This window comes from Neolamprologus multifasciatus, chromosome 20, assembly GCF_963576455.1.
Source record: "Neolamprologus multifasciatus chromosome 20, fNeoMul1.2, whole genome shotgun sequence".
Lineage (NCBI taxonomy): Eukaryota > Metazoa > Chordata > Actinopteri > Cichliformes > Cichlidae > Neolamprologus > Neolamprologus multifasciatus.
Window position 1 is genome coordinate 22,108,855 of NC_140458.1, and position 26,814 is coordinate 22,135,668.

Genomic DNA, 26,814 nt, shown 5'->3' on the forward strand with positions numbered 1-26,814 from the left:
AACTTCATTCTGCTTGGTGCAGGGAACAGCTGTGATGCGAGGCAGATGTCAGGCGATGAATTAGAAATTCCCTGATCTGGTTTTGCTTTGTGATCTGCTGGTGGAGCATGCATTTTGATATTGTTCAACAGCTCGAGGGATAAGCAGACTAACCAGGCAGCCTCCCACAGCACTTGAAATCTCACACAAGGTAGCCTCAATTAGACATAAGAGGAAATGCCGATTGTGGCACTTCATTATTGAATAACATATTAGCCAGCAGAGATAATTTCTGTATAAATGTTTTTTTAACAATTAATTTCATAAATTAAATGTATTTAAAAACTGACAATACACCCTAGTTAACATGAGCATTTGGGTCTATTGTATTTATCATGAACAATATATTGATCTCATTTAAGTTAAAATACTTGTTTGCATTGGAGTAAAAAAAACAACAACTCTTTTTTACGTGAACAACAAAATCTGGCAACTCGGTGGGAGGCGACGTCGGCAAGAGCTCTGTCGGTTTCTTCTCTGACAGACAGCGTGGAAAGATGGTGCTCGACTTGGACCTGTTTCGAACCGACAAAGGCGGCGACCCCGAAGTCGTCCGTGAGACTCAAAGAAAGAGGTTTAAAGATGTTACCCTGGTTGACAAGCTGGTGGCCGCAGACACAGAGTGGAGAAAATGTAAGTCACTCTGCAGCTAACGTCAACGCGATGGCTAGCGATGCTAATGTTAGCGTAGCCGTCAATGTATCTTACAATGGAGAAGAGTTCACGCCAGACTCCATTTTAAAAAATGTATTTTTTTAAACTGTTACAGTTTAATTGTGGTTAACTGTTTGATCCGAAATGGGACCGAACAAGGTTTTGGACTTATTCAGGGTCCACCTGTTTATTCGGCTCATTGTAATACTAAATATAAAATCTTCAGAATAAATTTAGGGAATACTTTTGGTTGTTAGCTTCACTGTGTTGCTGCGCAAGCTAAAAGCTCATTGCACTGCAGTGGTCTGATCTCACTTAAGAAAGTCAGTAATTTAAATGGTAAACGTGCTGGTTGGTGTGTTATATTTGCGCCGTATTGATTAGTGGATAGATGTTGTACACTGTTTCTTAAGCAATTCATTGAAGTTTGTCTGTCATTTTATTTAGTATAACCAGATGTGAATAGCACGCTAATCTTAGCGCAGCTAGCATAATTCAGCAAATCTAGAAAAGCCATTGTGGTTGTTATTTAAGTACCTAGTTATTTAAGACCAAACGTTCACAAGACGAGTCACTAGTTAACCCCCTGTTCCCATTATTCCGTTGACTTAGCTTAATGGGAAACGCTGGCTAACGCCGGGTTAGCTAAACGATGCCGGGTAGTCAATCTGATGCAATCCCAGCCAGCAACATGTCAGGTCAACCTCGCCCTGTAGTGTGACTACTGAGATAGTCAACATGATCCAGTTTCAATAATTTCTTCTGTACATTATTACAGGTATGAAAGTTGCCAAGACAGTGTTATGTTTATATTATAATTTTGGGCTGTTTAATACTTAGTTACTTTAAATCATGTCACCAGGTTATTAGACCAGCTGCTGCGGCACACACACAATCTCATAATGCACTGAGTCACTGATTTTTATCCCCTGACAGGCCGCTTCACTGCAGACAACCTGAACAAAGCAAAGAACCTTTGCAGCAAAAGCATCGGGGAAAAAATGAAGGTATTTCAACATAACACTAAATGGGGACTGTTGAGCATTGTATTTGTTTTCCAGTCCCTTCAGAAATAAACAAGGTTTAGCGTTGTCTGTCTTTAACCCTCTGCTTTGTTGCTCATGCAGAAGAAGGAACCAGTTGGAGAGGATGAGGCTGTTCCTGAAGAAGCGCAGAACCTGGAGTCTCTTACAGCTGAAGTTCTGTCGGTATGACTGACTGCACTCTTTTCTGTCTACACAGCATAACTGTTTGTAAGCTGGCAAACAGATCTAACAAGCTTGTTTGCATTTTTTGTCCTGTGCCAGGCCCTGACAGTAACCCAGATTAAAAAGGTGCGTTTGTTGGTGGACGAAGCGATAGAGAAGACGGACAGTGAGAGAGTAAAGCTGGAGGCGGAACGTTTCGAGTACCTGAGAGAGATCGGCAACCTTTTGCACCCCTCTGTACCCATCAGCAATGATGAGGTGTGTGGTTTGGTTTGAGGGGGGTTAATACTAGAGCCCAACATTGATCTTGAATGTCTGAAAAGAAGCCTGCTAGACTCGACTAGACTAGTTGCAGGCAGGGGAAGAACAGTATAATAATTTATTTAGCTAACCCTTCCTGTTATCAGCTGCACCTTCTAATGCCGATCACCCATAAAGTGAAAAGTAAAACTTGATGACACAAGACTGGATCACCAGCAAATAGCAGGGTGTCTCGCTGTCAAGTCCTGATAATTGTAACTGACTGCACGAGGGTTACAGTTAGAAATCCAACTCTGTGTGTATTTTGGGTCTTGATTTAATGTATTGTGCTGTGGGGAGTATTTGCTGGCTTAATCTGGGTCCACGTCACCCAAAAGTGAAAGGTCACTCACCATTCGTGTGAAAGTTATTCATATGCTATAGTCTTCCCAGTTAAACAGTGCTCTCCTCACAAACAACATAAAACACTGATATAATTCCATTCGTTTTTCAGAGTTCCAGAGGTTTGGAGAGTGTGGCTTTCAGGCAATTCTGGCAGCATATACAGCTTTAACACTTCATTAAAACCTTCAAATAAATTTTATTGAGCTTTTTGTGAATCTCAAAATAAAAACACATGTTTTCCTTATTAGTAATTCACAGAATCTGGTAGTATAATAAATGTCTTGTCAGTTCAAGATTTTCTGATCATACAATCAAATTGTTTATTGTTTGCTGTCAGGATGCAGACAATAAGGTGGAGCGTACCTGGGGTGACTGCACTGCCCAGAAGAAGTACTCCCATGTTGACCTGGTGGTCATGATCGATGGTTTTGATGGCGAGAGGGGAGCAGTTGTAGCTGGCAGCAGAGGTTATTTTCTCAAGGTACGTTTTCATATGAAGAAAAGTAGAGAAACAAAGTAACACATAGTAGCATGACCAGGTTTCCCTTTCCTCTTCCTTTCCTTTACTGACCAGCTGTTTATCTCCTCTCTGCTGTGTTCAGGGTCCCCTGGTGTTCCTGGAGCAGGCTCTGATCAATTTTGCCTTAAGGATCCTCTACAGCAAAAACTACACCATGCTCTACACACCTTTCTTCATGAGGAAGGAGGTCATGCAGGAAGTCGCCCAGCTCAGCCAGTTTGATGAAGAGCTTTACAAGGTATGGAGGCTGTCTCTGAATTGGAGCGTGCAGTATACTTGTTCCAAAGTGGTAAAAATATAAAACTTGTGCATTAGAGATGCAGAAGTTGCATTTTTGTAGATATTGTGTGAATAGTTCTCGTTATTAGATTTACAGTCACAACCGTGTCAAACTGGTATCCTGATGATGATGACAGTGAGTTGAGTGGACTTGGGCAGCCTGCCTGCTCTAAATCCAGTAGAAGATAATTGGAGTGTGGCAGAAAAGAAGATTGGCAACCAACAAATATGTCTATACATGGATTTAGGTTCCCTCTTCAACATCTCTACATGTTTCTGTCAGGTCATTGGAAAGGGAAGTGAGAAATCAGATGACAGTTCCATAGATGAGAAATACCTCATCGCCACCTCAGAGCAGCCCATTGCTGCCTTCCTGAGGGAAGAATGGCTCAAACCAGAGGACCTGCCCATCCGCTACGCCGGCTTCTCCACCTGCTTCAGACAGGAAGTGGGTTCCCATGGCCGAGACACCCGTGGGATCTTCAGAGTGCACCAGTTTGAGAAGGTCAGTTTTGTTGAAATTGTGATTTTTGTATAATTACATTTTTTAATTTATTTTTTATTCAAAAACAATGTCAGATTAACACTAATATAGTTTCAAAATCATTAATAACAAAAGTACTTTTTGTTTTTAATTTTAAACATTGTTTCTTCTACGTCTGCTTGTAGATTGAGCAGTTTGTCTATGCCTCACCGCATGACGGCAAATCATGGGAGATGTTCGATGAGATGATAGGAACAGCAGAAGAGTTCTACCAGTCACTAGGAATTCCTTATCGTATCGTCAACATTGTCTCTGGTAGGTCAAGTACACGCACTCTCACTCCTCATACCACACTGAGCATTTGTAGTTGCTAGACACACACAGACAACACAATACAAGGAATAAATATTTAATTCAGGTCTTTTTATTTTTTAGGGATATTTTTTCTTCTCCATCATTAACTTAGATCTTATATTTTGTAGATGATCTCGCATTGTGAATATCACAGAATCACTGTATTGCAATACAGTAATATTATACCATGAGACTGTGATTAACACTACAGCTAACCATACCACAATTACAAGTGAAAACTTTAAATATATTATAAATATTACATATCCAAGTGTTTTGGTAGGAAAGAAGAAACAACTGTTGGGCCATCCTGTGTACTACATATTACCGATTTCTTATATCCACACACGAACATTCAGTCTCACCCTAAAGTGAGACGGAATAAATATCAGACTTGAATGTGGCCCGTACTTGAAGGTACAGCATCAAGTCTGTTTGTGTTGGAAACTAAAAGAAATCCAACACAAACAGACAGTTTGTTTGTTTCTTTAAATTGTGCATCAAGAAGAAAAGAGAGATGCATGGACTGACCTTCACCAAACCAATGATCATGCATGTTTGTACATAAATACCATCCCTCAGTTGGACAGTCATTCATGACTTGAACTATCCACTTCAGTAATTACTTTCAGCACAGTGGACAGACATTGAAAAATGAATGATTGTTTTCCAGATGTAGGCCTACAAAATCTAGAACGCATTACAAACGGGATAAATGTGTTCATCATTTAGCCAATAATTAGATTTTTACACTATCTGAACTATCAGTCCAGTATAACTCTGTATAACATCCACTAGGGGTGAATTGTTTGAAGCAGCATGAACAGAGTTGAGTTAAACATGCACGGCAGACAGTTCAAGATGACACAACCAGGCTGCGTCTGGGTCACCAGCACTTGTATGTGGAAAAATGAAGACGGTATGAAAATGCTTTATGAATTTCTTTGTGGTTTATCTGATGGAACTGAAACTAGGGCTGCTCAATTAATCGAATTTTAATCACGATTACAATCTGGGCTTTCAACGATCATTAAAAATGACTGAGCCGATTATTAGCCCCTCCCTCGTGCTTTACTCTCGCGCTGCTCCGTGTGGCAAATCGAGCGCACCTCTCTGCATTTCAAACACGTGTCACAACAATTAAGAGCAGCGGTCCCCAACCTTTTTTGTGCCACGGACCGGTTTATGCCCGACAATATTTTCATGGACCGGCCTTTAAGGTGTCGCGGATAAATACAACAAAATAAAACTAGTACCGGTACCAAAAAAAAGAAAATTTATTCATAAAACACGTGAAAAGACCAAGGAAAACCGAGTAAACGATAAAAACGATAACAAAATAACGCTGAAAACCGATAAAAACCCTGAAAACTATACATTTCACACCTGAGCCTCAACTCTCGCGGCCCGGTACCAAACGACTCACGGACCGGTACCGGTCCGAGGCCCGGGGGTTGGGGACCGCTGATTAAGAGGACCCGAGGGAAGCTCGGAAAGCTAAACAGAAGTTATTTGGAGAGGAGAGTGACTGCTGTTGGTTGAAAAGAGAGGTAAAAAAACTTCAGTGGTGTGGAAACATTATGGGTTCGCGGAGTCAGACGTGGATCAAGTAGACATAGTGTGTAAACTTTGCTACAGTGTCGTAGCTGCACCACAGAGCAACACTGCAAAGTTCACTAAACATAGATGTTTACATTTTTCATTTATTTTTTATATTGCAAACATTTGCACTGTTATCAGTATTTGCACACTATTTTATATTATTTTTTGACAATCTTTAAAGTCATTATTCAATACATTGTTATTGTTAAATAAATATCGTCAAATAATCGAGATCTCAATTTCAGTGAAAATAATCGTGATTATCATTTTTGCCATAATCGAGCAGCCCTAACTGAAACATTACAAACTAAATTCCTTCTGTAGATAAATTAGATAAACGTAATATCCAGCACTACCTGCTAGGCATTCACCTAACTGTGCTTTAAACAAGTAGAAAGAGTTTTAGATGATTTCTTTATAACTCAACCATGACATAAACTAACTGCTCTCTCCTTCATGTGTACTGTAGGTGCCCTGAACCATGCAGCCAGTAAGAAGCTGGATCTGGAGGCCTGGTTCCCCGGCTCAGGGGCCTTCAGAGAGCTGGTCTCCTGCTCAAACTGCACAGACTACCAGGCCAGGCGGCTGCGCATCCGCTACGGACAGACCAAAAAAATGATGGACAAGGTGAGTGCTCAGTTCCAACACAGCGTACAAGAACTAATGCAGTTTGTGTGTCTTGTCTGTTATTTTGTAAGGGATCAAAGATAAAGCGAATTACTTGGAAGCAGAAAAATCTTAACTTGCTTCCCCCCTGCACATGCGTTTCACTTTTCTGTAGCCACACTCTAAATTCATATCTCTCGTTGTCTTTGTGTTTTGTAGGCGGAGTTTGTGCACATGTTGAATGCAACCATGTGCGCCACCACACGTGTAATGTGCGCCATCCTAGAGAACTACCAAACTGAAGAAGGAATCATTGTTCCAGAGAAGCTCAGGGAGTTCATGCCTCCTGGTAAGCTGTGCTGGCTTTCTTACCTGCTTACTGCACCTAGAGACTTTTGATGTTAATGCACACTATCATCCCAACTGCGTTTGTCTCCATATAATACTTAGCATTTGGAACAAATTTCAAATGCTTTGCAGCTTTCTTAGAGGAAATAAAATTGACATTTTTGGAAGTGCTGTCCTGCTGAGAGGTACATGTTAACATCCATACCCGTCAATCGTATGTGTATCCAACACTTGATCACAGGGACTGACTGCTACCCTGCCTCTGATTGTTTATATTAGAGATGGTTAGTTTAAAGGCTCAAGGCTTCCCCCTGCTGGTCATTTAAAAAAATTTAAGTTTAAGAAACGTGACCACAGACTTCACTTCTCATACCCAGAAGCTGCATCCATGCTTTATATATTAATTATTTATTATTATTATTTATATTATTTATATTATTTACTTTATATGTAGTCTGTGCGTCATTAACATGACGGTAAGATGGTTGGAAAAACAAGGGAAAATATGTTTTTAAGACAAGAAATAGTCATGTAAAATATTGAATATATTAAATGTTTGTTTTTGTTGTTTTTCCCATCTTCAGGTTTGACAGAGATCATTAAGTTTGTCAAGCCAGCTCCCATTGATCAGGAAATGTCCAAGAAATCAAAGAAACAGCAGGAAGGAGGGAAGAAGAAGAAGCAGGGAGGAGGCGGCGGAGACCAGAACCTGCCCGATGCCATAGAGAACATGTCCGTGAACGATTCGTAGACCCCGGCACACAGCAGCAGTGTCGCCTCACCAGCCTCACAGATGCACACTAATAGAACAGAGTGTTGCTTGAATTGTAATGATCAGGGATTAGTTTGTCACGTCTCACAAACTAAACCTGAAATTGGCACTTAACAGTAATGTGAACGCTCGGCTCTGTTCCATCTGTGTCTGTCTGAGTGGGTGGTGTTATGTCATCTCATCATTCACATAAAGCTTGCCACAAAAAGGGATCCTTTAGTCAGCCATCCCCAGGTCACTTCACGCCTCTGTCACTGTATGAACTCATCAGCAACACGAAGCCTAAAACCAACAGATAAAGCACAGCTGCCGACACCTCATGGAGCGTGTCGGCAGCTGTGCTGAGAGTCAGGCTTCTTTTCTGACTATTTCTGTCATTGATTTGATACAAGCAGTCTTTTGGGAATATGTTATAAAAAGTATGTTTGCAGGATGTCGGGCATTGTTCATAATGTGTTCAAAAACTGTCTGAACTCACCGTTTGTTGACTGTGAGAAGTAAATGGTTGGGTATTTTAACTGTATGGTGTAGGCTTCTCTTTGCTTTGTCTGACCACAATCATCATTTTCATCCACTGTTTAACACGATGCTCTTCTCCACCTCGAGACGTTGATGTTTCCTGTATGTACTTGCTAAGATAAATATATATAATTACAAATTGATGAAGTGGCATGCACTGTAAACAATAAATACAGTTGATATGGAAGTTCTTGTGTTTGTTTGTTTTTAAGTATATGCACAAAGCAGACTAGATCAGTGGTGATGGTAATGTGACTAACCACACAGCAAGCCAGGCTGTTTATTAACCAATTACATTCAAAATGCTTTAATAGGCACCAAGTTCACAAAGTGGAGAGATCTGGTTTAGGAAGTCAAATTAGATGGTGTGTCAAAAGGTTCAGGGTTTTCCTTTAATTTGTCACCAGTCTGGATTTTCTAATACTGCAGAGGTGTTAGGGTGTGTACTACCACATGCCGCATCCCCAGTTTCACTCTCAGCCAGCGGCACCTTTGTTACCTGTGTTTACTCGTTTACTGTCTGTTTCTACAGCAACTATTCAATTACATCCCCAAAATAAAATATCTTAAAGAAAAAGCTTAGCTAAGCAAAGAGAAGAGTCAGTCTATCTCTACTTTAGAACAGTCCACACATATGTATGTATTTATATTTATTATTTAATTCTTTTTGTCATGATCTTCGTGTCACGAAAGCTTTTAAACACAATAAAACATCTTGCTTAGATGTCCGGCTGGCTGGTTATCAGATAGATGTGCAATAAGCAATAAGGAAGACAAATCAGTTATTCATTAACTCTGACAGACTTTACACTCCCCTGCAGTTGGAAGCCAATTCACTCCGTTTGCGGTATATTTACAAAAGGTAAGAAGAAATCTACAGCACTTCTTTTCTTTATATAGTTGATTAGATCATTTGTATAATATATATTTATTTAAATCTAATTTATGTCCGTCTTAGACAGTTCCAGGCTTTAGTTTGGTACGAGTGTTGAGATGAATGACATGGAAGACGACGTTGAGATCTCCTTTCCAGTAAAGGTAAATGCTGATCTTTAACAGCCACAGTTTTGTTGCAGTGTTGAAAAATATTCTCAGCTCTGAGATTACTTATTTTTATTCAACTTTATTTGTATACTTGATAGGTAGCAACCAAATAAAACATACTGTGTAAAGTAAAATGCTAAGTAAAGTTCTTATTATTACTATTATTTTAAAAAAACAATAACAACACTTTCCACTTGTTTCTGTAAACTGTAGTTTCTCGGTCGAGTAGAGGTGGTCCGCCCCGATAGAATACAGATCCTGGACGAAGCCGCTCAGAACCTCAAGGTGAGCCACCGACATATTTAATACATTTACAATGTTACTTTTAGTCGTGCTGGTGTCATAGATCATGCATTCATGTAGTCAGCAACCATCCGGTCCACACTGACATCATGAAGTGTTGAAAAGAGCGCCCAACACCTCTGCCACGCCACATATGAGAAACTGTTCTTGGAATCTTTTACACTGCTTTGTGGATGTTTTGCACAACTTTGAGATAATTTTTCACAACTTTGTAGTTGTTTTGTGTCTCTTTGTGGTTATTCTTCCATGTGTGGTTGGTTTGTACCCCTTTGATGTCCCATTTTAACCTTTTTATGGTTGCTGTGTATTTATTTGTGGTGCCCCGTGCCTCTTTGTTGCTTTGCGTCTCTGTGATTATTTTGTGTGAGCTGTTGTCTTGTTCCTCTTTGTACTTGTTTTGCTCACTTTTATGATTTGTTCTCTGTGTTTGTGGTTGTTTTGTATCCCTATTTTGTTATGTCCTGTCTCTTTATACTCATATCAAGTCTCATAAACCCTTTTATTGCTCATAATAATAGAGCAGCATCAATGTATCCAGTGCATTGGGTCATGACCAAATATGTAAATACCACCAGCCTCTGCTCCACCTAATTGGGCAGCTGGTAAGTGCTAGCTTGCAGACATGCATATATTGGTTTAATTATGCTTGCGCTATTAGAGCCACCGCTTCAGCTCCTACAGGGCTGCTAACATGGCTGCAGACTCTCATTATTGTCTATAATGTATCCCTTTAAAATAGTCTTGTATTCTAGTAGGGAATGGCCAACTTTGTGTGCATCTGCAGGATTATTTTTACTGTTTAAATGAAACAACTTTGTGTGTTTTTGTCATTCCTAGACTTCAGATGAATTCTCCTCTGAGAAAGCTGCAAAGAAGAGCAAAGTCCACCTCTTCCTGTCTCTGAGTGGGATAGACATTTTGGAAAACAAAACCAAGGTGTGTGACAAAAGTGTCCTAATTACAAAACTGCTCATTCTCATGATGTATTCAGCTTTCATGATGTTTTAAAATGTTAATTCTCATCATCTTCCCTTCCCTCAGTTCCTATTGTACTCGTGCAACCTCTCTACTATTTCCTTCTGTGCTGTCCATCCTTCTTCACCCAAAGTTTTTGGGTTTGTGGCCAAGCACCCTGCAGCGGATACGTACCACTGTTATCTCTTTCAGAGCGCAAAGTTTGTGAGTATTCCCAAGGCTGAAACTAAAGACCAACTTTGAAGTCTGGTGTTGGTAGAGCAGAAGACTACAAATCCACAGCTAAATGACATATTCTGGCTTCTAGTGTCCCAGATGTGATTTTTTCTGAATTACTTTTCAGTCTCACGTGCTGGTCTCAGTTATTGGGGACGCCTTTCGGGTTTCAAAGAAGGAGGAGACACCCAGAGTAGGACGAGACATAAAAGTGGAGGCACTCCAACATAAGGTCAGTCCTGAGTTGTCATGGCTGTTTTTTTTCTATTTCTGTTAAAGAACTTACAGAGCTTATGAAATTAAATATTTCCAATGTTCACGAAAGCTTTAAATGAGTCTCTCAATCTTTTTAATACTTCTTTTTCAGAATAAAATGCTGCAAAGAGAGAATGATAAGCTGAAGAGGAGGCTTGCAGGAGAAACTGATGACTGATGATTGCATACAATGTTGCTGTTGTGGGTACATATACATATATACACAACGAGCGTGAGAGACTGCTTCCTTTTAAATTTTACATGATGCTGAAATAAATATGTCTGTAATTTTCTTTTCAGCGTCGAATCCATTTTAGCTGCTTTACCCAAATCCTTCTACTAGATGGCAGCAGCGAGTTGTCATTCTCACTGTTTGGCAAGTCTCTGGATGCGTTCAAGTGTTTTAAAAAGATAAGAAATATTGCACTTAATTGTTTCACTTACAGTTAAAAATAAAAAACAAACAAACAAACAAATGCTTTAACATCACTCAGAATACTTTGAAATGTTTGATGAAGTCTGTAATTTTAAAGAGCTGTCTTGTAAGAAATAAAAATGTATTTCATTTAAACGGCCATTTGTAGTGTAGATGTTTCTAACTGTGCTGTGTGTCAATAATAGATTAATTATTGTCATAATGCTTGACTTGTAAAACACGACATAACTGAATTGAAAATTGAAAATTCGTTTCATTACCATTGGTAGCAGTAGCATTTGTTATGCATTTGCTGTGTATTGGATCGGACACTTGAAGGCAACAATATGTAAACTTTATTGAGAAAGTAACAGGGAGCAGCGGGAGCCCGAGGCTGTTTTGTTGGAAGATGTGACTTTATGCTAACGACAGCTAGTTTTGTCTAAAGGGTATTTAAAGTTTACTCAGTCATGCTTACGGACGTCTCCCATAACTCACCACAGGTGCTAACCGAGAAATTGTGCGTTAGCAGATTAGCTAGCCTAGAGACGTCACTCTGAGGTACGGCGTAAACTTTGCGAGTTCAGCGACATTTGGTGTGTTTTCGTTTAGCCGAACACAATTATCTGTAAATCACTGAGTCTTCACCTTTTGGGGGGCTCCTTATTATCCACCTCCGAACGGGAGACTCTGGCTCTGCTGTCTTTACCACCCACAAACACCCGCCATGGGGACGCGGTGGTCTCGTAGCGGCAGCAGCCAGTCCCTCCTCACGGAGGAGCAGAGGGTAACGCGGTACACTGAACGCAGAGACTCCGATAATGACTCTTTGGATGGACTAGTCCGGCGGGAGGACATAGCCCAGTTCCCGTACGTGGAGTTCACCGGCAGAGACAGCGTAACTTGTCCGACCTGCCAAGGTACTGGACGCATACCTTCAGGTGAGTAGAAAGAGTTGATAAATCAGTAAGCGTTAGTGTCGGACAGTCAGTCTGTGTTGATATGAGCACAGTTTCTGCTCATTTAACGCCAGAGATAAGGCGCAGAATTCCTAAAAGGTGTTTTCAAGTGTTTGGCATGGGAAAAAAACATGGTCAACATTTTAAGTGTCGTAAAAGGCTTGTTGGTCTCTAATCTGTGACGTTTAAATGTCCTAAAGTTTGACCAAGAAGGACTGGATTGATTATAACGTAGGTACAGTAAAGCAGAGCCATAAAGATAAAACAAATAATTTCTTTATTTTACTTGTAACCCCTTCATAAATCCTGTTGACTACAGTCTAGTTACTAATATAAGAAAATATATTAGACATAAAAGATGCAGATATCAGCCAGCATGGTCAGTGTTGGCTCATACTGACATTTAGCTAAAGTTGTGCTGGTAATTCTGAACGAGACACATTGAGTTTGTTTTGCAAGGTTTCTGAAGCTCTGTGAACAAATGGAAAAATCAAGAAATGACTAAATTGTCCAGAAAACTGATCTGCACTTATCCACTAAGAAAACACTTAAAGTAATGTTTTAATGGAGTTTATGACCCACCGTGCATAACGCAGAACTTGTGACACCAGCAATATGAAACGTGGGTGCAAACACTAGTTTAGAAGATGCTGAAAATGTACATTGTACAGATATGAAGGGGCACAGCTGTACAATTATGAGCCTGTCAGACATCAGAGAGGCCAGGGGGTGATGTTGGCATTTAAGTGCCATTTATTGAGTTTTTGTTTTCTCTCACCATCCCTGATCCTTAGCTGTAAAAGGCTGACGGGGTATTGTCATCACCCTGCCAAGTGGACGGGCAGGCAGGATGTATGGACAAGTTTGTGAATGCAATAACGCACAAATGAGGGGAAGTAGGAGCTTCAAATTGATACCATTTGTGTTTCTACTAAGATGTCAGATGAGTTTGAATCTCAGTGACCTCAACATTAGGGTCAGAGTAAGTTTTCTGTATGTAAACAAGGTGACACAGGATTTTGAACTTGATACCACAGGTGTGTTACCTGGGAGGCGGAGGGGTAGCACTTTTAGCTGCCAGTATTTTTTGAACAGGGAACAGATGTGCTGTGTTTAATTTCCAAAAAAACAGTTTTAATGGGAAATGCTAAACATCATTTTTCTTCTTGCTCTGCAGAACAAGTGAATGAACTGGTTGCACTGATCCCGTACAATGACCAAAGACTGCAACCCCAAAGAACGTGAGTAACTGCAGCGCACTGATGTGTTCCTGTGTCTGTTCCCTCTGGATGTGTGGGTCTCTCACTCTGTCTGAGGTGATGTAGGAGGTGAGTGCATTGTCTGGAGAGAACCTTCCCTCTCTGTGTCGTAGGAAGCTCTACGTGGTCCTGTCAGTTGTGCTCTGCCTGCTGGCCTCTTCGCTTGTTGCCTTCTTCCTTTTCCCACGCCCAGTGGTTGTGGTTGACGGAGGGATCCGCTCGGTGACGGTGACGTTCGACCGCAACAACACAAAGGTCCTGATGAACATGACGGTAGGTTTCATATCACAGCTTATAATAATCTACACAAACAGCATGACAAAGCATAACTCTCAGCCTCTGCAGGCTCAGGTCTCACTTCACTAAGAACTCCTCTGTGGGATCAGCACCGATGTGTTTCCATACAAATGTGTCTGAAGTGACTAATGAGTGGAAGGACGGGTTTGCCAGATCGGTTTTAGTTTGCAAGCTAGCAACAATCTTCAGCTTCTGTTTATTCAAAAGTAACGCTCTTCTTTTTCACATGTGGGTAAATACTTAGACAGTTTCATTATTTCAGTTCAACTTTGGGAAAGTACAGCCAGTTAAGCAACACAACGACCACAGTGGATTTGAAATGCCAATAGCGTGATTCAAGTGTTGAGTCTTGGCTTGAATTCAGCTGCTACAACTAAAACATCACATTAACACCTTAGGAGTCATTTTTTGTCCGTTTTCACTTCCTCAGCATTAACCAGACAAATGACTGATGAGCAGTTTCATGGCTAGAAGAGCCCTGCTTTCTTATTATTCCACAACAAGTTAATGTAAACAGTGGTCAGGAGATGAATCCGAGTGTTGAATTAGCATTTGTTTGCTGTTCAGAGCCTGATATCTCTCAGTCTGAAGTCCAAGGAGGTGTGGCAGGAAATCATGATGCTGATAGAAAACAGACTGTATCAGGAAGATGACAGACGTTATTTTAAAAAGCAAACAAAACACAATGAAGTGGTGAAACTTATTATGTTACCCTGCCTGGTTGCCTTAGAGTCTGTGGAAATAGAGGAATTGTCTAACAAGCACTTGGTACTTTGATTGCATGTTGATTGGATCCTTTCAGATTCACTGTGGTGCTGTACAGAGGCAAAGCTTGAATAAGTGTCCAAAAACATCTGGACATTTATCTTTTCTAAATATAGACACACAAACAAGATTTAAAAAAAAAAAAACCTCCCCAAAAAACCCAAAACTGTAACAAAAAACATCAAACGTCACAGATGACAGCTAAACACAGTTTAGTGCTTTCTCATGTTGTTTTGTAAAGAAGGGAAAAGATTCCATTCTTTTTTTGACCTGGAGGAGCTCCACTTTATAAAACCAACTAAATATTTAGTGTGCAAAAATGACTTTGACAAGAAGGGTTTGATTTCATCTACTAAATGTGTATGCTCCCTTGTGCTGCCAAAACAGCCCTGAGCACTTGAGGCATGAACTCCATTTGACCCCTGAAGGTGTGCTGTGGTATCTGACACCAAGATGTTAGCATCAGACCCTCTAAGTCCTGTAAGCTGTAAGATGGGGCCTCCTTGTTTATCCAGCACATCCCACAGGTGCTCTATTGGAATGAGATCTGGGGAATTTGGAGGCCCAGTCAATACCCCAGGTTCATCGCTGTGCTCCTGGAATGATTCTTGAACCTCTTTTGCTTTGTGGTGCATTATCCTGCTGAAAGAGGCCAAAGCCATCAGGGAATATGGTTTCCATGAGAGGAAGCACATGATGTGCAACAATCTGTGCCCATGATTCCTGGTTCTCCACTGTTTCCTCCCTTGAACCACTTTTGATAGATACTGACCGCTGCGGACCCAGAACAGCTCACAAGAGCTGCTTTTGTTTTGGGGATGCTCTGACCAGGTCATCTAGCGATCACAGCTTGATCCCTGTTAAACTCGCTCAAATCCTTACACTTGTCATTTTTCCTGCTTCTAACTCATCAACTTTGAGGACAAAATGTTCACTTGCTCCCTAATATATCACACCCACTAACAGGTGCCACGATGAAGAGATAATCAGTGCTATTCACTCCACCTGAGAGTGGTCCTAATATTATACCTGATCAGTATACACATTTGCTTTTCTTTGTTTTTGACAGAAGAGCAAATCCTGTGCTCTTGAATACATACGAGATCTTAGAATGAATGGTTGAGGTTAATCCAGAGTCCTACTTTGCTATGTGACTATCTTCATGTAAAAGTTGAGCGTGTGAGTGACAAAATGTTGTCTCCCTCATTACGATAGTGGTTCTAAACCATCTGAGGATGTGAAACAATCATCAGGTTTCATTTAAGCTGTGCACTGTGTAAGAGCTGCTTCACTAGTCTAGTTCAGATCTGCACGTTAGTGCACTGAAGCACTCTGCAGGCCACGCTTCCTTTATGAAACCGCAAAACGTGGCAACAGCATTGACATTTTTTTAGGATTTAGTTTAGAAAACATGTTGATGTTGCTGCTTTTGCCACTTTCTGCTTGTGTAGTAAATGGACGTGGATAATAATAATAATAGCTTCTGCCATCTGAATGTCTTTTGATGAAACTTAACTAGAAGTGTCAAAAACAGGCTGTGTTGTAGGTGCTATCTTTTTATTCCTCTGTGTGTCTTTGGTTCTTTATTTTACTCAGAGCACGCTCAACTTCAGCAACCCCAACTTCTTCTCGGTGCATGTGCAGAGCATCAGCTCCCAGGTCCTCTACATGAAGACGGTGATCGGGACTGAGCTGCTCCACAACGTCACCACAGTGCTGCCGCTCAGCGCGTGTCAGGTACAGGATTTCAGCCACTCAAAGTACAATCAATCAAGATGCTTGTCTCCTTTGCTGTTGTACACTATTTTAATGTTTCCGCTCCATCGATGCCGATACATTATCACTACTGCTGTCAGTGTTCCTTTCCATATAAGCCATATCACTGTTATGGCTATTTTTAAGCAATTTGCAAGCTCCCCTATTAGTGTTGTTGGTTTTTTGTGTGGGTGTGTGGCAACTGGTGCCAACAGCTGTGCTAATCTCCCCACAGCTGAAAATAGTAACCATAAACATGACAGAATTAATAATCAGTGGTTGTCAGGACCGCTCACTCTAACTTTATAGCAGGTAAGGTGAAGTTAACTAATACAAACGCCCCTGCACGCTTGTGTCAGGCTTACAAACAAGTGGCACACTGAATATCGACAGCAGATCAGAGCACAGTAGCCGCAGCACGATTCATTCACCACACTTCTGTGGTTGTGTACAGCTACAACAGGATGCTGGATGGCAGCTTATTTAAGCATTCAATCACACAAGCCGTTTGACTGTTTTTTGGCCTTTGATTTACAGTGAGATCTATAAGAACATTTCTAACTCCACCCTTGGCTGTCTTCATGGCATCGTGGCCTGGGCCTGTTCACCGTATGTTGTTGTGTGTCAGCTCGAGTGGAGCGGCTGCAGCTGCACATATCCACCTCACGCTGAAGTGCTTCTCACAGTACACGTGTTAGTAACCCAGAATTTTTCTTGTATCATGTACCAAAGCAGTCAAACTCCTTGTGCTAAAGAACTGAATGATTAAAGTCTGAAGAGACGACTGATACTATTCCTTTATATAACACACAGCCTGGAGGATGGCTTCAACCAGCATTTGTCACACTGGAAGTGCTGGTCACTGAATAAGCCATTTGGCACTGGCAGAGAAGATTTGGCCAGTTTTTCACACAGTCCACATACTCAGCTCTGCTGCTTAAGTACAGCGCCTGTCAAGCTCAGTGCTGTGGCTCAATGAAGCAGCAGCTCTTTAGCTAAAAGTAAACGCCAGATAAAATCACCATTTCCTCTTTTTTTTTTTTTTTTTTTTTTTTTTGAGTAATGTTTGTTGTTATCTACCCAGCATTTACAGGAAATGACTGTTTTTTTTATTTTGTTTTCCCCTCTTGTTTTAACAACCTTCTGTCTGCAGATTACCTCAGCTGAAGCAGTAAACAAAGCTCAGAGTTGCTGTGGTTGCTTCATTCTGTAGTTTCACTGCTGATAATGGCCTGAATTGTCTTCCTGTGCTGCTCTTGAAATACTTCTGTTGTTGGTGTGATGTATTGTGTCAATCTTCTGCAGGTGAACTACACTGTCAGTGTGGAGATCGGCAGTAACGCTCCGTACGTCTAGTAAGTGTCTGCGCCTGAGCTTGTAGAGGAAATTAAGCTTCTTTGCAAACCTACACATGAATTCCAGTTCAGTAATCTGAGCCTTTGTGTTTTGTTTTTTCAGTACGTTATGCACCATGTCCAGCATCAAGGTTCACAACATTCTCGTACTCATGCAGTAAGTGTCATTACCCCGACAGATATCTTTATCTTCATTTTACTTTGTTACTTCTGTCTTTTATCTTAACACTTGCAGCTGAAAAATCGCTGTGATGTCTAATATGGTCATATGAAGCAGCATGTGGGGACAGCCAATCAGAATAAGTTGGTCTTAAAGGGGGAGGAGCTAAAATGGCTTGTTTCAGAGAGTGGATGATCTGATGAGCTGTGCCAAAGGCCCACATAAATAAGGATGTTTTAATGGATCAAGAATGAAGGAGAAAGAGTGCATCATGGGAAGCCCCCATCAGGCTATGGAGGGTTCAGGGTCACCTGATCCATCAGGAACTAAATATTTAGAAAGTTTTAAGCCTATGATTGTTGATTCTGTTCATCTGGACGTAGCCTTTGTGGGAGAGACGTTTCGTCACTCATCCGAGTGACTTCTTCAGTCTCAGCTGCCTGCAGGTTTCCCCAATCTTATAAATCTTTTTCTAAACACCGCGTCTCTGTGGCTTTTAAACCCCAAAACACGCTGCGCCAAAAATGGGTCCAAAAAAATTGGTTTATACATCGGGGAAACCTCTGGCGAAGCGGATGGCACAACACAGAAGAGCTACCTTGTCAGGCCAGGACTTTGCAGTCTATTTACACCTACAGGCCAGTGGACACTCTTTCAATGATGAGGATGTTTGAGCGCGGAGTCAAGGAGGCCATTTATGTGAAAAGGGAAAGACCATCTCTGAATCGAGGAGGGGGCCTAAGGTTACATCTTTCACCATCTTACGATGCTGTGATTGCAGCCATTCCCCAACTCTCTGTGAATGGTACTCATGGCCATTTATCAGCAGGCTTTGATCAGTGATTATTGATCAATGGTCAATAATCACTTGCATAAATCTTGCATAATTAAGATTAAGGAACTGACCTCACAGCCCATTGTTCCTTCAGTGGGCTGGTTTCAGTCATTGTGCAAATGTTCTGTTTATAAAATTGGGGAAACCTGCAGTCAGCTGAGACTGAAGAAGTCACTTGGATGAGTGACCAAACGTTTCTCCCACTGAAAGCGTGACGTCCAGGTGAATCAACTTTTGGAGATTTACTTACCTGGATGATTGAGCATGCATCAAGACGTTTTAAGCCTAGTATTAAAAGTACAGAAGGCGTCTGCCCTGTGAATCAAAAATGGGAGTTGGTTTCATAGAAGAGGGACTTGAAAGAAATCTGAAATCACTGAGCTGAACCAGATTTACAGGATTTAAAATCAGGGACAGCACCTATTGCTGTCTGCATGTAAGATGAAATGTACATTGTTTTTAGAAATGATCATTGCACACTAAACTAGGACCAAATATTGACCCCTGAGGAACACCATAAGCGATCCTTGTGCTCACCATAATTCACACGCTGATGGTGATTTCATCACACAGCCCAGTCCATTTATTCTCACCACAGTAAAACAGAAACAGTAAAACACGTGAGGCTACAAAATTGAGGAGTGCACAACCGATCGATATAATACCAAAACACACTGCATGCGCTAGCACATGTGATGAAACTTTTGTCGTGCCGTGCAGTTTGTCAGGGCGAGAACGGCGAGCATAACGGCCCCATAACAGTTATTAAGGGTCACTTTGAGTCTTCCTGTCTTCAGCTCTCACTGGTTCTGTCTTGTAGCCAGTCGCTTCTGCACGAGTAGTGTAAACACAGCCTTAGATAAAAGATGCTGTTAGCATATAAACCACATTGTCAGGGTGAGGTACTTTGGGGAAACTGGGTAACCCACTGCTTTTTCTTTCTTTTCCCAAACCCTTTAATTATTGTTTTGCAGTCTAGAGAAAAGTAATTTGTGCAGGGTGCAGTTTCGTGCCCTGTGGTTCTTGATATCACACTTACAGAGCTGTGAGAAATCATTACTGTGGCAACATGCTTTTCTTCTGTGAGCAATTAACTGGTTGAGATGTGACAGCAACATGGTGAACAGCCTGATTCTTACATCTCTGTCCTCTCCTGTTTTCAGAACCTCAGTGAAAACCTCGTACATGGTGCGAACGTCCCAGAACAGCCTGGAGGCCTATCGCTACATCGACTGCAGCTCCAACACCACGTACCAGCAGCCGGAGAATTACAAGATCCACTCCTCTGGTGACACAACGGCCCTATCCCTCCGTCACTCTCTTCTGTGAGGGGCGCAGATGTGAGACTACAAGGACTATGTTAGTGTGCACTGCAGGGTGGACTAACAGCTCGGCAGCAGGGAAATGCCTAATATCGTCTCGTTTTCTACACTAAAAAGAGCCGACATTGACCTGCTGTTATCTCGTGCTAATCCAGGATTTGGCTGTATCTCGGAAAACAAGGGCTCTGACAAGGGAATGTTGTTCTAGCCATCAACAGATAAAGGGTCTTTGATGGACTTGTGAAATGTGGAATTATGGCCTGTAATGTCAAGCTCAGCACTGTTTGTGAAATGTTCTTGCCTGACTTCCCGTCTAAGTCCAGAGAGCAGTTTTGCTGTTTCAGAGCAACACGAGTCTGAGTGGAGAACTGAATGAGTCACTAGCAGCGAGCACTCTTTGTGTTGTAAGCAGGACAAAGGTCACAGAAAGCTCTTTCTTTAAGGGAACATTCTCAGCCAGGATGCTATTCGCGTTAATTATGGCTGCAGAGCTCCCTCTCTGTGCTGCTGCTGCAATGTCATTAGAATTCAATCAAAATTCCTTAGTGTGGCTTGAATGACTGATACACTGTGATCACTACTGACTGTTGTTTTTTTTTGTTTGTTTGTTTTTGGCAGCTTGAAACTGGTGTGGATTGTAGATATTTTTAATGGTTCGATAAGTTATTGCCTGCCAAGCACATCTATAAGGAGAGAGGTATAACATCACATGTTTTCTTCCAGTGAAACTCCATTTAACTGCTTTTACTATTCCCTCAGTAGAAATCTACTCACAGAATCCTTAATACAGATCCAGTTAAGCTACAAAAAGAAGACGTCCCACCACCATACCACATGAGTGCAATTTAAAAATCAAAAACAATGCCTTTAGATAGTGAGAGAGCTGATTATTTGCAGTGAGACATTATTTCCAGCTGAACAGGCAGGCTCAGAGAACACTGTTATACAGTATTTAGAAAGTGGCTGTACCAATGCTAATAATTATAAAGGTAGTATATCCTGCTGTATACGGTTCCCTGTGATTCCCACCTCTTTGTGCAGAATAATCTGCAGCGTCCCAACCAGAAGACGGCCCTACAATCACAGCCAGGGTTGTGCAGGGAGTGACCGTCTGTGAGAACTGCAGTGATGTTCTGAGACGTCTGAGGGGCGTTTCATTCAAACATCTTCAACTGTAGTGCACACAGTAGATTTAAAAAGGCTGTAAGTATTTGCATCAACAAAATCTTCAGCCGCCTTAATATAAAGCTGATGTTAGGATTCGAGTTCCAGGCAGTGGAGGAGACCATAATGAGACCGGGTGGTACTACCCAGAGAGAGAAAATTTGACTGTGTTCTTTAATGGGTTAATTGGTCAAACTTTGCAATAGAATCTTGCTGTGTGAAATTAGTGTTTTGTTGAAAATTGGTCTTAACAATTAGGATATGCAGCTGCACTCAGCGTTTACCCTGCTTCTGCCAGACTGACTGTAATAGCGTCACATGCATTTCCTTCTGGTTTGCAGCTTTTCTAACTCCTTGTGTGACGGATTTCAGCACATTCTCACGCTGCCTGGAGGCTGACTGTAACTTTGCCTTTAGACCAGCTTCAGTGTGGAAGCAGTTTGATAGGAGATCAATTTTTACTTTAAAGGGACAAATGCTGTAAATTTCTGAAACATTTCTACCTATTTTGTTTGTGGTTTTTTTTTTTTTTTTTTTTTTTTTTTTTTTTTTTTTATTGCACCAATTAACCTTTTGGTTTAAGTTATCAAAAAAAGAAAAGACATTAAAGGGATTTGTGAATTAATAAAATGAATAATGAATACCAATAATTGTTTTATTCTTGCTCACCACTTACAGTGGACAGAGTACACCACGTATGAGCTACATTGCCCAACGTATTCACTCAACCATCCAAATCAATGAATTCAGGTGTTCCGGTCACTTTCTTGGGCACAGGTATATAAAATCAAGCAGCAAGCATGCAGACTGCTTCTACAAACACTTGTGCAGGAATGAGTCTCTCTCAGGAGCTCAGTGAATTCCAGCGTGGTACCGTGATGGGATGCCACCTGTGCAACAAGTCCAATTATGAAATTTACTCACTACTAAATATTTTACAGTCAGCTGTTAGTGGTATTATAATAAAGTGGAGGCAACTGGGAACAACAGCACCTCAGGCACAAAGTGGTAGGCCACGTAAAATGACAGCAGGGTCAGCTGATGCTGAGGCACATACTGTGCAGAGGCCACCTGCTTTCTGCAGAGTTAATCACTACAGACCTCCAAATTTCATGTGGCCTTCAGAATAGTTTAGGAATAGTGTACCGATAGCTTCATGGAATGGGTTTCCATGGCCAAGCAGCAAGGCAAAGCGTCGGATGCAGTGATGTAAAGCACTCCGCCGCTGGACTCCAGAACAGTGGAATTGTTTTTTCTGAAGTGATGACTCACACTTCTCTATCTGGCAATCTGATGGACTAGTCTGGGTTTGGTTGCCAGGAGAACAGTACTTGTCTGACTGCACCATGGCAGGTGTAAAGTCTGGTGTTGTGGGGTTGTTTTTAGGAGCTATGGGTGAGTTGGTGTGGAAGAACGTGACTGGCCTGCACAGAGTCCTGACCTCAACCTGAGTGAATCCCTTTGGGATGAATTAGAGTGGAAACTGCAAACCACATCAACAGTGTCTGACCTCACAAATGGACTTCTGGAAGAATGGTCAGAAATTCCTAAATGTTGTGGAAAGCCTTCCCAGAAGTGTTGAAGCCCAGATCTAAGCGCTGCCTGTTGGTCCCACAGATCAACACTGGATGTCCAACGTGATTGGGCCCCTGAAATCCTGGAAATGTTGGGCCAATATCATATTACATCTGCTCATGGGAATAATCTTGAGTACAGCAGTCATGACTGAAATAACGAGTGACACAAGGAGAGTTCAGGTACCACATCACTTCAGTTTAATTCTATTCTTCATCATCTTCCATATAAAAAGAGCGTAATAACCTTTCCAGACAAACATGTTTCTGTTTTATATCTTATACACTGTCCTATAGCTGCATGTGAAAATATATTACTACATAATAGATCAACAGACCACAATATATTATCGCTGTAATACAAGTAGTGTTTTTTTTCCTCTACCAAACAAGGCAACACACTAAATAAATGCATAGTAAAAATAAAAGAAGCAATAAGTACAAAAATATAACTGATAAAAAGCTTATTAATACAAGAGTGCTTCATCTTTGGTTAGGTACATCTTTCTTTAGGTCACTGTCTTATGTGTGTGTGTCTTCTCTTTGTTACATATTTGTGTGAATAACTTTTATACTGCCTTTGGTCATGACATGAAGCAGTTGGAGGTGTGGGGGACAAACCCGACCCCCCCCCCCCCCCCCCAAAAAAAAAACAACAAAACAAAACAAAAAACAAAAAACAAAAACTAAAAAACCCAGCAAGCATTTCACGGCAATGGTGTGCTTATATCCTATACGTCCTCCCACAACTAGCTTTTTCCCCTTTTCACATACAAGTCTTTAACAGTGGACGTAACAATACCTGCCCGCATATTTACCTGAACACTCTCAACGCACACACACACGCCTCTCCCTAACACATACACTTGTTAAAAGGTAAAAAAAAACCTCACATTCCTTTTTCCTTTCATTAGTTATTCCTCTGTCTGCTTTACTAGAAGTGTATGAGTGGAAAACAAAACGAAAAACAAAAACCCACGATTGTCGATTTCTGATTAAAAGTGTTACACTGATAAACGAGCTACAGAAGGCAGGCGTGACTGTAAATGTGCTGTACATACATGTGAACACCTGAACATCTCAAATATACAGAGAGTAAATTACATCATCAGGGCTTTGGTCATGGTTTAACAAAGAAAAAAAATACATGGTTTTGTATCAGTACAAAATATGAACACCAGTCATCTTTAAAGGAAATCATTATATTTGAATGGTGACCTTCCTTAAGCTTTTACAGCCTATACTGGTGCAAGCACACATCGTCTTTGTAACTGCTACCACAAAGCCGTTTGCAGCACTTCAGCACTGTCACTGGTTTACTGGAAACTGGCAGGACTGAGGTCATAAAAGCTCTGCTTAACCATTAAAACAGGCCTGGAAAAACAAAGACATTCTCACAGGGTTCAGTGAGCCTGGATACCCACAGTCATGAAGCTCATTATCAGCCAGCTCAGCTAAATCTGGTTTCTCGTCTATTCATCATAGAGCAGGAAAGGAGAGGCCAATTACAAGCCAGTTATAAAATGGTTTGTATCCATGTGTATTTCTGCAATTATCAAGGCTAAATGGCAAAAAAAAAGTCTTTAGATGGTATTCAACCATGGAGGACTTCATGGCAACATAAAGGAAACAGTGAGACCTCCCCTAACATAAAACAAATAATTTGATTAGTACAATGGAATAAGATACTCTTATGAAAGCCTTGAGAACCTATTAATGCTCTTTAATGAAAGCGAGGTACCATAGATTGTATTAAAAAAAGAGGACTTGGACAATCCAGATGGACTTTAAACTTGTATTCTCTCTCATGGCCAGTAGGGGGCGAACATCAGATTCAAATATACAACTCTTAGAGAAACCGACCCTTCCTCTGCCTTGATTCAAGAGCTCAGTGAACGTTCAACAGAGTTTCTTTTGTCCTATCACCTCCAACTGGTCGCAGCAGATGGCTGCCCCTCTCTGAACCTGGTACTGCCGGAGGTTTCTTCCTGTTAAAAGTGAGTTTTTCCTTCCCACTGTTGCCAAGTTGCTGGCTCACAGGGTTGGTTTGATTGTTGGGTTTCCTCTGAATTATTGTAGGCTCTTTACCATATAACGCGCCTTGAGGTGACTGCTGTTGTGATTTGGTGCTATATAAATGAAACAGAATTGAAAATCCCTTACAGGTTTGTGATATCAGTTGGAAATTTTAGCTCTCCTGCAATAATTTTCATTTTGTAAATTACGGTACTATTTAGAGTGAAACAGGTGATAAAGCAGGGCATACTTTTCTGGGCTCAGTCTTATGACTGAGAAGTATTAAGCCTATGGACGTGGAGTATCCTCTGTCCTCTTATCCAAGTATTGTCTAAATGAGGCTTCACAACACTAGTCCTCACACCTCAAGGTCCATATATGGGATACAAAAGACAAATGTGACCCAGGGCCTCTGGACTCTGGAGCCCTGTTTCGGCTGCTTCTGTGTTGGTCAAATATGCCACTTGTAGCTACAAAAAACCTAAGACAGGTAAAAGTGAGCAGACGGTGTGATAGTGCAAACCTAAAGGTAGCTTGCTTCATGATAGCAGCCCTTGGTAGATGCTTGTTTGCTTTGTTGGAAAGCCATTTCCTCTGAAGCCTCCTCAAACTTGGAGTTGTGACACTGTACATCATGGCTTCTAAAAGAAACAAATAAACAACCAGAAGGGATCTCACACTGATTTTAAGTTGGCTTTAAACACTCAACAACATTCCTCATTACAAAGGCACAGAGTCATAAATAGGGATGGGTATCGTAACCCGGTTCTTGTTGAGAACCGGTTCCCACTGTTTCAATTCCTTGGAATTGTTTGCCATTTTTGCAAACGATTCCCTTATCAATTCCAGTCGCCCCAAATGACGTCACCACGTTGCGGAACGTCATTTACCTGGCCAGAAACACGGCGACTAAGCGGCTCAAACGCTCAAAAGTTTGGTTAAACTTTACGAGAACGGATGACAACAGGGCAACTTGCAATACTTGCAAAGTAGATATCTAATTTAAGGGAGGAAACACTACAAATATACAAAAGCATTTGCTCACAAAACACGCGATGACCTTAAAAGAATGTCGTGTTTTTAATTCCGCTCCGGACTCGTGAATCTCAACCCAGCAGCAGCGGTAACGTTTGCACGTCCTCTCCCGTTAATGCGGCAGGTAAATAATCAACTAACAGTGCATATTATGTTAGCGTGATCTGCCTTATTACAAAACCTGCCATTACTGTGCATTTAGGCGACCATGATGAGAGAGACAGAGTCTGGCTGGCTCAGATGCTGGCAGTTCTTGCTGCAGTCTACCGTAGCGTCTCGTTTCAGGCCAGGATAGACGAATGTCACCGAGCAGTGACTAAGTTTGTGGTCAAAGGCTTGCACCCATTTGCCACAGCAGATGCCCCCGATTTTCGGTAAGTGAATGTGTTTAATTGTAGGCAGGGACATTACTGGATATTCTTGTGTAATTGCTACAGAATAATTTATGTTCAACTTTGTTATTGCTACAGAAGAATATTTATTTTATTATTTTACATTTACAATTTTTTTCCCCGGGGACCCTGTGACACCCCATTGAAGAGCCGTAGGCTGTGGATCTCTTAAGATCTCACTGTTGGGTTTGTAAGGCCATGTTACTCCTAAATTTCTATCTTGTTCAAAGAGAAGATATAAAACAAAGTTCTAAGCTAATCGACCTTAGTGTTCTCCTTTTTTAAAAAGAATCGATAAAGAATCGAATCGTTAAACAGAATCAAAAATGGAATCGGAATTGTGAAAATCTTATCAATACCCATCCCTAGTCATAAATGAACAGTAACGGCCTTGGCAGGGTGACTGTATATGTTGTCCATGCCTCTTTCTCAGAGTGTTTTCCTCTCTTTGTCTCCCTCTATCGGCGCTGAGTCAGCATGACCTTGTTGATGAAGTTGACGATGGCAGAAGCAGGTTGGTCGGGGTCCAACTCAGCAAATAAGTGGCAGACGTTCTCTGCTGTGCTGCCGGGCTTCTTAGCGACAAAACCAAACACCCTGAGATGGGAAGGGTGGAGAAAAAAAGAGAGGATGTGAAAAAAGGAAGAGACAACAAAAAGAGAAGCAAAGGCAATCACACAAGGACTCT

At 41.3% G+C, this 26,814-nt stretch overlaps 4 protein-coding genes across 9 annotated transcripts in view; 3 read left to right on the top strand and 1 right to left on the bottom strand.

The window, feature by feature from the left end:
- The first annotated feature begins 475 nt into the window (after positions 1-475).
- On the top strand, positions 476-8,217 carry sars1 (seryl-tRNA synthetase 1). The gene is made up of 11 exons (XM_085144788.1): positions 476-672; positions 1,630-1,700; positions 1,821-1,901; positions 2,001-2,159; positions 2,884-3,027; positions 3,149-3,304; positions 3,629-3,850; positions 4,015-4,144; positions 6,255-6,412; positions 6,611-6,740; positions 7,324-8,217. The coding sequence occupies exons 1-11, from the start codon at positions 537-539 to the stop codon at positions 7,488-7,490; spliced, it is 1,554 nt and encodes a 517-aa protein (XP_085000914.1). The 5' UTR covers positions 476-536; the 3' UTR covers positions 7,491-8,217.
- Positions 8,218-8,336: 119 nt separating this feature from the next.
- LOC146494923 (PTB domain-containing engulfment adapter protein 1) lies at positions 8,337-11,437 on the top strand. The gene is made up of 7 exons (XM_085144802.1): positions 8,337-8,892; positions 8,989-9,068; positions 9,288-9,359; positions 10,215-10,313; positions 10,419-10,556; positions 10,696-10,800; positions 10,936-11,437. The coding sequence occupies exons 2-7, from the start codon at positions 9,024-9,026 to the stop codon at positions 10,999-11,001; spliced, it is 525 nt and encodes a 174-aa protein (XP_085000928.1). The 5' UTR covers positions 8,337-8,892; positions 8,989-9,023; the 3' UTR covers positions 11,002-11,437.
- Positions 11,438-11,622: 185 nt separating this feature from the next.
- Positions 11,623-23,315, top strand: tmem106c (transmembrane protein 106C). Its single transcript, XM_085144794.1, has 7 exons — positions 11,623-12,179; positions 13,375-13,438; positions 13,570-13,729; positions 16,115-16,255; positions 17,579-17,628; positions 17,732-17,785; positions 19,787-23,315. The coding sequence occupies exons 1-7, from the start codon at positions 11,966-11,968 to the stop codon at positions 19,950-19,952; spliced, it is 849 nt and encodes a 282-aa protein (XP_085000920.1). The 5' UTR covers positions 11,623-11,965; the 3' UTR covers positions 19,953-23,315.
- The window catches only part of tns2a (tensin 2a), a 72,689-nt gene continuing 68,736 nt past the window's right edge, over positions 22,862-26,814 (bottom strand). For all 6 annotated transcript variants that reach the window (XM_085144776.1, XM_085144775.1, XM_085144774.1 and 3 more), the window contains one exon: positions 22,862-26,723. In XM_085144776.1, the coding sequence (XP_085000902.1) occupies positions 26,585-26,723 (139 nt within the window). In that variant the 3' untranslated portion in view covers positions 22,862-26,584. The remainder of the gene's footprint in view (positions 26,724-26,814) is intronic.